The sequence below is a fragment of the Spinacia oleracea genome, chromosome 2 (assembly GCF_020520425.1).
Source record: "Spinacia oleracea cultivar Varoflay chromosome 2, BTI_SOV_V1, whole genome shotgun sequence".
Lineage (NCBI taxonomy): Eukaryota > Viridiplantae > Streptophyta > Magnoliopsida > Caryophyllales > Amaranthaceae > Spinacia > Spinacia oleracea.
In genome coordinates, this window is record NC_079488.1 from 53,526,335 (window position 1) to 53,536,946 (window position 10,612).

Here is a 10,612-nt window from a genome sequence, read left to right on the forward strand (position 1 = left end):
GTATGTATAGAATGTTGCGTCTTACATTTAGACGATTGACTTTGGAATTTCTGAGTTCTTTGGAATTGCGTAGAGATGGTTATAGGACTGTATCGTCGGTTCATTTTTGATGAACCGTAATGTTAGCCTGAGTATAGCTGATTTTGGTGGGATTTTTGGTTTATCCACCACCCCTAGTAGGAAGCCTGGTAGTGCTCATAATAACTGTACCATGTGGGGGAAGCTGACGGGTAATGATAATCCCGATAGTATGCAACACTTGCATGCTTCCAAGATACAACACCGTGTCCCTATTGTCTTCTACAGGTTCTTGGAGTTTACAATTTTTGGTAGGGAGGAGACCCAAAATGTTGGGAGTATTGAGCTTGAGATTTTGGGTGGCTATGCTTTAGAAGGGGGGAGAGGTATATCATGAACTTAGCACATCATATGGCCTCCCAACTTTATTCTATAGCCACTAGCACGCACACCACCCGTATCACCATTGGTGGGTTGATCACCCACATCACTATGGCCATAGTTGGATTTGTAGAAGCTAACCAAGCTCCGGTTTTGGGTAGCAATTTCCTAGACTTGGCCTATTTTGCTGGACTTCACCGCCTACAGGGTGATCATGGGTTGTTTAGGCCGAGTGCCATATTTTGGATGTTCGAGGGGAACAGGCTTTTCACCTTGCCTGACCCTCAGGGCCGCACCCGTTTCAGACTCGGTCAGGCTCACTATTTATATGTTGGATTTGAGGATGAGCCGCAGCCTGACCCGCAGCCCCAGCCTGACCCACAGCCAGAGCCCCACCAATTTGAGCTCGTGCCTCGCACCTACTTTAGGAGGGGGCGTCGAGGGGATGAGGGGAGGCCACAGGGTGGCCCTACACCAGAGGAGGAGCAGGGGTCCGTTCATGAGAGGTTAGGGAGGCTTGAGATTGGTTTTCATGAGTTCGCGAGTGATCACCAGAGGGCCATGTTCCCTATCTATGATCAGTATGCCAGGCAGGGCTACATTGCTCCGGATGCTCAGCATCCTTCATGGTTTACCTATCCCGCGGAGGGATATGGAGCTCCTGGTTCTATGGGCACCTTCACACCCACCCACTACGGTGGGTATGGAGCGGGCACTAGCGGTTATGGTGGTCGAGGTGGTGATGATGGTGATGATGGTCAAGGCCATCAATGATGCTGAGGAGGATCGAGATGGTTCGATACCCCTTGAGCCAATGAGGACACTGTCTGATTTAGCTTGGGGGGGTGTTTCACTCACTTGTACATTTTAGGTATGTTTTCTTTTTATTTTTGGTTTTACTTATTTTTGTGTGTTTATTTTTGTGTGTTTATTGCTTTCTAGAGTAGTTTATTGCTTTGAAAAAAAATACAAAATTACGTTCCGATGAATACAATATCATGCTTCCCTGTGCCCCTTCATCGAAAATTGTTTTGATTCTTGGTGGTTGATGATGAGCAATGTAGATGTGTTAGCCATGATTTGATATTCGATTGCTTTGATGCCTTAACATGAGTCAACTTCGACTAACTATTTGTGGACTTAGCTTGGTGCTTGGCTAGTTGACTTGGTCAGGATTGTGTGATAGCTTCCTGGTGTGTCATTGATTTTGAGTATTGATTTGCAACTGTTAGTAGTGTTTTATGACTCATATACATGCACATTGTGGAGGACGAAGGCATTTTTATGTTTAGGTAGCCTTCAGATGAATCTAGATACATTTGTTCCCTCCTTTTCTACCCATGTTGTTGCTTGTGCCCTTTATTCGATGACTAGCCACATTACAAGCCTGTAAAAACCCCATTGGTTACTAGTCCCAAGCCTATCTTGGGGGAGCTAATAGTAGTGAGGTGAGGGAGTTGTAGTGTGCTACATTTTGAGCACAAAGTGAGCATTGAAAAAGGAGTTCGTCTTATCATGTTTGTTGTTGAAAATGAGTTGAAAATGAAAAGAGATGAAAGAACAAAACAAATGTGAAGGTTACTAAAAAGAAAGAAAAAAGAGAGATTGAAAAAGAAAAGAAAGAGAAAAATCTATTACTCTCATAAAAAGTTCAAAGTATTGTTTCAATCAAGTTTTGCAAATTCATATCCTTGTGATGATTGGTTATAATTGTGAAAAAAAAGGCAAGAAAGTACGATTTTGGTTGTTTGTTGTTTTGTCATGTGTTGAGTGGGAGAGTTATGGTCATTATTTTGGTTGATCATGGTTGTATTTAGGATTTATGCTCCCCAAAGCCAAGGCTTTTAACTCACATTTTATCCAAATTTACCACGCCCTTACCTAAGCCTAACATTACAAGCTTTGAAGACCTTCCGACCTTTGTGCATAGAGTCGTACTTATGTGAAAATAGTTGTTTATCAATGCAAGTTATGACATGACACATTTCGAGTCGACTACTAGGATGAGTGTATGTTTTTCTAGACACACGAGTGTTGTGAGTTGGGAGGGCATTGTTCACTTATATGTTGGGAGGAGAGCGAACGGGTACATCTTTTATCTGCCACATAAATAAGTGACGAGTGTGTGAGCACTAGTCTTGAATTCCATTGTGCATTTGTGGTTCGCTTTGCGTGACGATTGTTAAGGTGGATTAGCGGTTAGATGGATTTGATTGGTTGACATTGATGCATGCTCGTTGGATTTTGTCTCGAATTATGTTTCTTTATTTTGAAATATGTTGGGGGTGAAGTTGGTCTTGTATTCATCGATGATTTCCTTGCTTAGGGACAAGCAAGGATCTAGCTTGGGGGAGTTTGATGTGTGTGTTTTATATAGTGTTTCACCCCCGTCCCTTAGTAAATTTATGCGTCAAATGAGCTCTTAGGAGCCATTTTTAGTACTAATATGTGTTATTGAGTTTGCCTTGAGTTTCAGGTTTGATTTTGAGAAATTGGTCTTTTTAGACCCGTTTCATGTTGATTTAGGCCACTACACGTGCCTGAGGAAGTACGGGACCTTTATCGTCGACTTTCGGGAGCCCTAGATGCTTATGGTTGAGCCCCGGGAGTTAGACTCGGTGATATGGGCGAAGGATTTTGAGGATTGCAAATCGCCCTGTGAGTTGAGGGCGAAACGCGACCATCAGGCGAAAGGAAGAAAGAAAACAAGTCATCCATACGCGCCCGATCGGGCGCACTTCGCCCGGTCCGGATCGGGCGGCCATCTGGAGTTGTTCTGAGCCTATTGCAAACCGTCCGATCGGGCGGAATTTGGCCCGATCGGGACGACTGTCGAGCACTTCGCCCGATCGGGCGACACCAACCTCTGCAGCTTTTTCGCGTGGTTTCTTTTCCCTTTTTAAGCTTTATTTTAGGCAAACTATATAAACTAGCTTTTATTATTTTGTTGACCATCTTTTATTCTAGTTTCTAATTACTTAGTTTATTTTTAGTTCTCTCTATTTCTCCAAACACTTAGTTTTAATTTTAATCAAAGATTCAAGCTTTATTATTTCATTGTCCTTTAATTCGGTATTATTTCTTGCTATAATTTAATCCATTGCTTTAATCATGTTTTCCATTATGTTAATTGCCTTGTCATTTATTATCATAAGTGAGTAGTTTAATTTCTAGGGTTTAGGGGATCCATGAATGCATGATTGGGATTATATGTGGACTTGATTAATTGATTGATTGATTATAATTTCTATAGCTTATTATTATTGCTCATCAATTCTGTTCGGCCGGACTATTTTGATTTGAGTTTGATTAACCTTAGATTATGCGCCGAGAGGTATAAATCTGATGTTTTTGGTCTGTGCCTATTAGATAGGAATTATTTCTAGTACATAGCGAGAGCCTGCTAGTTGTTTTATCCTAAGGAATTCATAAGATTCGAGAGATGCATGTTTTCCTAGTTATGATTGTTAGTTAATTGTTATTCTCCGTTGTCCAATCCTGGTCTGCATTTATGGTGAACCGCTGCCCTAGATTCCTTTAATATTGTTATTTTCCGATTTGATCACTTGCTTTAGTTTAACATACAAACCAACCCAACTCTCGTTACCAGTAGTTTAGATTAGTCTTTTAATAGTAGAAAGAACACTGTTTCCCTGTGGATACGATCCCTGCTTCCCTTGCTATATTTTTAGTTGGTAAACGTTAGGTTTATCTTTGATAGGAGTGCGATTTAGCCTGTCAATCGACGCCTTAATGCGTCAAGAAATTAGTCCTCGACGCTTTTGCAAAGTGTCGAGAAAATGAGAGTCGAGATTTTTCTCGACGCTTTTGGTCGTAGATACTTAAGACGCCTTATAATGTCCACCTATTTATTTTGGCGTCGAGAATGTCGACGCCTAACGGCGTCCAAGTATTGGTTTTGCCGTCGAGAATATCCATTTTAATAATAATAATAATAATTATTATTATTATTATTATTATAATAGTCAGTTAGGTTCTGGTGTTGATTTTACTTCCGAGAGCCTCTACCTTTGTCAACTTCTTCAAGTCTAGTGCAGTTGCAGATCAATTGAGTCAGTGTACAACATCATCTGCATCACAATCTCATTCAACCCCTATTAACCTCCTATCCGATTTAACCTTGGAGGTTAATAAGGTTATGTAGGATCCCTCATTCAGCATCATCAGGCCAAGAGAGCCTCTACCTTTGTCAACTTCTTCAAGTCTAGTGCAGTTGCAGATCAATTGAGTCAGTGTACAACATCATCTGCATCACAATCTCATTCAACCCCTATTAACCTCCTATCCGATTTAACTTTGGAGGTTAATAAGGTTATGCAGGATCCCTCATTCAGCATCAGCAGGCCAAGAATGGGAAGGAGCTCCGAATATGCTATTGTTGTATTAGTTGATCCCTTGATGCAGTGTGGCCAAACTCAATACTTGCCTGCTGGAAATAATCATAATCCTAATCAATGGCTGAGAATGAGCGAGGAATTGTCACCAGTAGTAGTCAGCACTGAGTTTAGGCTCGGTCCTACCAAGACACAGGCAATGAAGAAGTCAACTGGAAGAAGGCTGCAGACCTTACTTCAGCCTCACAAGTGCTCATCATCATCATCATCATCATCATTATCATCATCACAGTCACCGGAAAAGTTGTACAGGGAGTACGGCAAAGGCACTGGGAAAGTGGGTGACAGAAATCAGATTACCTATAAACGGGACAAGGGTGTGCAATAAGAGGACAAAGATTGAGAAAGAGGACAAATATTGAGAAATGAGAGGACAAATATTGAGAAAGAGAAGTAGAGAACATAGATTGAGAAAGAGGATAAAAAAATTGAATAAAGTCAATGGGGATGGGGCCTACAAACAGAGAGTTTTAACGTTTTCTATTACAAGGTAATGTTATTAAAAACATATCAAAATTATAAGGTAGCAAAACATGAAAAAGCTTTTATAAGGTAGTGATTTACAAAATGTTCAAACATAAATAGTACTTCACAAAATTTTCTTTAATTAGATACGAAGAGAATAAAAACTTATAGAACCACAACTTGACTCCGTATGGTATGTTAGTGTATAACTAAAAACCACGACCGTACTAGACACTGTATTAATGATTAATGAATTTCAGATGGCGTGCATATTCGGCTCCTTTTTATACCCTTTGTGTCTTTCTCTCTCCTCTCTTTTCCTTCTTCTCTCTCCTCCCTTTCTCTCTCCATCCGAAAGAAAGAACCCTAACCGAACCCGGCTATTCCCGTTCTTCGTCAGTAAGTACCCACCTTCTTCTGTTTTCTCTCTCCTCCTTCCTTATCTATTTCTTTGTCCCTCTTTTATGTACTTCTATAAATGCTTCTAGATCTGTTATTCCATCTGAGATCTGAACATTTTTATGCATTCGATTTCATAATTTGAGAGAGATCTCGCTTGCAAATATTGTAAAGTTTGTATCTTTCTCTGTATTGGAATCGGAATTAGAATGTGGGTTAATAGAATTAGATTAGAAGTGATTTGATTGCTGTAATTGGTTGTTTTCTATCAATGTCGTTGGTTGGTATAATGGGTGTTTGTTGATTTTGTGTTTTTGGGGTTTGACTTTGTTGAGATTTTATTGAATTTTGGTTGATTTTGTTTGATTTGATTTAGTTATGGAATTTTTTATGTTTTGTTGTTTTAGGGTATAAATGAGGACCGTAATGTCGGGCCGAGAACGGGTTGAAGTTTGTGAATTCATCTTTGATTAACAAGTTTCCCCTTTTTTGTAATTTTGTTGTTGAACCTAGTTTTTCCGATGGACGGCGACGGTGGTCTGAATATGCGGAATTGGGGTTATTATGATCCACCCATGAAGCATCTGAACTTGCAGCTCATGTCTAACATGGCGGATCGAAAACCGCTACTTGGAACCCGTGATTCTTTAATTGCGAATACAAATGGGGCATTTAACCAGAGGGATTATGTTGTTCCGAATTACCAGGTTGATTACATGATGAGGGATGCTTGGATCCATAGAGATAATAAATATTTAAATATGTTGCCTACTCCTCATAGTTATGCTATTCCTACTGAGACACCCCCAACTCATCACCCTATGCAAATGCTTCGACAACCCGAATCTTCTAATGAAGAAAGGACAGTTCGAATGGAGCCAGTAACTGAGATCAATAATGGTCCTTTGAAAAAGAGATCAGCTGGGAAATCTGAAAAGGCTCCTAAAACGAAGAAACCAAAGAAAGCACCTACAGGCCCAAAAGAAGGGGGCAGTGGTTCAGGTCAACGGGCTAAGTCTGCTAAGAAAACTACTGAGGTTATTATAAATGGAATTGATATGGATATATCTACTATTCCTATACCAGTTTGTTCATGCACTGGGACTCCTCAACAATGTTATCGATGGGGTTCTGGTGGTTGGCAATCAGCATGCTGTACAACGAGTATGTCAATGTACCCTTTGCCTATGAGTGTTAAACGACGTGGAGCAAGGATAGCTGGGAGAAAGATGAGTTTGGGAGCCTTCAAGAAGGTGTTGGAAAAGTTGGCAGCCGAAGGTTATAACTTCACTAACCCAATTGATTTGAGGACTCATTGGGCTAAACATGGTACCAACAAGTTTGTCACAATCAGGTAGATGTACAATTCCAGATTCTACAATTGGCCTCACTTTGCGTTCGGCCTGCTTCTCATGTACATATGTATGTCGCCTGAAACTGAGGCTCGTTTAAACGGTTTGTAGTTCTTGAATTATCCTTTTCCATGCTCTACATGTTCTCGAAATTCTCTACCTTTGGGGTTCTCAAATTTGTTGTTTCATTCTTGATTCTGCTTGTAGTTTTAGGGATTCCACTAATGTACGGCTGTCTGGTTAGCAAACTAGTGGACGAGATTTTATTTATTTCTTCCTTGGAGCATAAGCTTCATAGTTCATAGTTGACAGTATCATGTTAACAGTTAACTATCTTCCTTAAAAAGATTTATTTCTGCTGACCAGTCGATTCGACATTAGATGGTTTTGTTTATCCTTTGTAAGGTGCTAGCTTGTCAGTCATTGTGCCCACAATTCTTTAAGCTAGTTGTAATACTAAACTGTGCCAGATGTTTTCATTAGTTGTAACGATCTTTGGTTCGAAGATACAATTGCAGGCCCTGTAAACGTGTTGTAGCTTTAATTGATTTTAATTTGGTAGTTATGCTCAAAAAGTGTTATAAATGGAAAATTAGGACATATGGTGAAGTTGTGATAAATCATGTGAAATTTCTTCAGCTTCATTGGAGCATTTACAAAACCTGACTGTACGTTGTACACTGTTTCTGTATTTGTTGCATGAGTGGTTCCTTTGATACTATGACCCTTTAGATTCAGTCTTCTTTGCCTTCGAGTACCATCACTTTACTGGCATAAGTATCATACACTTTTCTATAAATGCCTAGTTATTGCTGTTCTTTGTTGTGGTTTATGACTTTAGATTGGAACAGTACATGCTTTTGAGTGTTGCACCACAATTTGTCTTTGACTTTATATGTCATAATGTTGCAAAGTGTCCCTTCTTTTCTCGTTGTTGCTATAATTAGGAGTCCTGAGTTTTTTAATCAACACTTGAATTGGATTTGGTGGTCTTGTTGGAGGTACTAGATCATATATTCTTTTTAAATTAGGATAAGGCTTTGCATTGTTTTTACTACATCCTTGTACACATTGTAATGTACGTCTTTTGGTGAGCGGCTGGGTAATTGGCTTAGTAGGAGACAAAGGAATTCTATAAATTTGTGGCTATCTTTAAAATATAGGCAAGGGAGTTTCTTATTTCATGCATTTTCATGATTTGATCTCTCTTTACTTTGCGAGTGACACTCGTAAGAAACTGTTATGATCCTGTATATGCTTTGTTTTACAACTACCTTTCCTTTTCCTCTTTCCAATTTATGTTAGAGATATGATGGAAGATTGACTCACTTGAAAAGTATATTCATGTTAGGGAGTATTCTATTACTTGTGAACAAATTGGTTTTTAGGATTGAATCTCACATGGCGCTTGTATATGCTTGCTTTGGCCCCTATTTGAATTTTAGCATAGTATGAAAGCTACTTGCTTTTAAGATGGAACCTAAGTTCAATGTTGGTTTTTTTTTATTGCTTTCTTGATGGTCCGTGCTTGAATTTTAGAGCATTTTTCTGGAACTTCTTGAAAGATATTAATCCCGGAGGATGTTGATTTAATGTTATTTCAATTGTTACAGTTTTAGAACATTCTTTGACGTGGTGTTTCTTTCTCCTTAATTTTTTTTTAATCTTTTTCTTCGTTCATTCATGTTTGTGTACAAGATTTTCTGTTGGAAAACTTTACATTTTATGATTATTATGTTTACAGACGCAGCATTTACATTCATGTTCTTTAAAACTAAATTGTGAGTTCATTAGACTTTTATAAAAGTATGTAAAAGGGAAAAGGGTTGAAATGATTCCACTGGGAGTCATTTGATGCTCTTGACTATGTGGTTACTGTGATTGGATCTGGGTTATCAAATTCCTTCCTTCTTTCCCAAGAAGCTGCAGTTTTTATTGGGTCACTGAGTTTCGGCTCATCAAGTTCCGAGTTGAATTGAAGGTCGAATCTTTCAGTGATACTCGGGCAGTATTTGTGTCCACAACTGGTGGATGCTTGTTCTATTTGCGGTTGTATGCCTGAGTACCTTGTAAGAGTGATGTTTCTTGACCCTTAATTTGTTTAGTGTAATAGATACTTTTGCACGGAGTATAGGCGTTAAAGGATCTCTGTATACTCTGTATTTGTTATACACCAGGATTATACACATGACGTATTTTTTGTTTTTGACAAAGATAACCTTGGTATAATTGCTTGGTAAACCAGTTCAGCTGTTTATATACAAGTACATATATATGTTTCTGTAGTATTCAGTTTTTGTCTAAATGAGGGATTTGTTGAAAGTTTTATGTGTTCATCGTCGAAATCGTGTTTAGAATCGCCACCAACAGAGGCAGCAACTGACAAGAATGAATGGACCGATACCGCTATGGCGATGCACCCTGTTTAGTTAAGAATTAGAATGCAGAGGGAGGCATACTAACTGCTGCATTTCTGTTGAATATGTTAAACTAGGAATCAGGGAGCTTCAAGCTTTTGCGTGTAAGTATGTTTCTTGGAGAAAATAGAGTTGGGTTCATCTTGATGTTAGGATAACGAATCAAGAAAGGTAAATAAGAGGAAAGGAATCAAGGAGAAAACTTGTTATAACTGTTTGGTTAGAGTGGGGTTTCATTTGTCTGATTTCTACTCTAAAACCCAAAATAGCACCGCTTTTCTTTTCGGACCGTCCTTTACTACTTGCACCGCTTTTATAAATAGAAAATGTTTTGCAGATTTTGAATAGAAGAGGGGATGAAATAATGCACCATTTTTTGGTGGTCTAACTTATGATTACTTTTTTTCACTATCTTTTTTGTATGTTGCAAACTACATTTAATGCACTTTTTTTAATCCAAACTAACAGAAGTTAACGGCATCCAAATTTAGTACCCAACCCATTAAAACAAAAGTTCAGTACCCAATTCCAAAAAAAATTGAAAGTTTAGGACCTAATTTCTATCTTAACTCCTTTTTAACATGTATTTTAGGTTTAAGATTCCACCATTTAGGTTCATAAGTTCAATAATTTATACTGAAATCATATCTTACTTTGTCAAATTGCACAAATTTAAACTAAATTGCTTGTAACTTATGTCAATTTCAATTATTGAAAGAAATTGATATTGAGTTTCACAAGGATAGTTCGGAAACTTCAAGTAACAACTTTTCACTTTAATTGTGTTTGAATGAGTCATAAGGATATTTTTTTTTTTTTGGAGGGAAAGTCACAAGGATATTTATACTATATATTAAAAGAAGTTTCTACAAACGTCTACGTACCACGTGACGCTCTCCCTTAATCCATAAGACCAAGCTATACGTCCACTTTTATTTTAAAAAATATGGTTTGCATAAGAATCGAACCTGCGACCTTCAGTTTCAACACTACAATGTTATCCGATTAAGCTATGACAAAATTAACATTAATGTAATACAGAATAATTATTTTGTGAAAAAAGTTAAAACATAATTTCATTAAATAATACAATAATTAATTGTTATTTACATAATAATTCGGGACATCACTCGGGCCAAATACTAGTTAAACATTATAAACAGGG

The 10,612-nt window shown here is 38.3% G+C and overlaps 1 protein-coding gene across 2 annotated transcripts; it reads left to right on the top strand.

Annotated features, from left to right (window-relative positions):
* The first annotated feature begins 5,523 nt into the window (after window positions 1-5,523).
* Window positions 5,524-7,392, top strand: LOC110778674 (protein BASIC PENTACYSTEINE2). 2 transcript variants are annotated; one of them, XM_021983235.2, is made up of 2 exons: window positions 5,524-5,678; window positions 6,192-7,392. In XM_021983235.2, the coding sequence occupies exons 1-2, from the start codon at window positions 5,540-5,542 to the stop codon at window positions 7,034-7,036; spliced, it is 984 nt and encodes a 327-aa protein (XP_021838927.2). In that variant the 5' UTR covers window positions 5,524-5,539; the 3' UTR covers window positions 7,037-7,392. The 2 variants fall into 2 exon arrangements, with proteins under 2 accessions (XP_021838927.2, XP_021838928.1); XM_021983236.2 differs by having other exon boundaries at window positions 5,533-5,678; window positions 6,086-7,392.
* The last annotated feature ends 3,220 nt before the right edge of the window (window positions 7,393-10,612 follow it).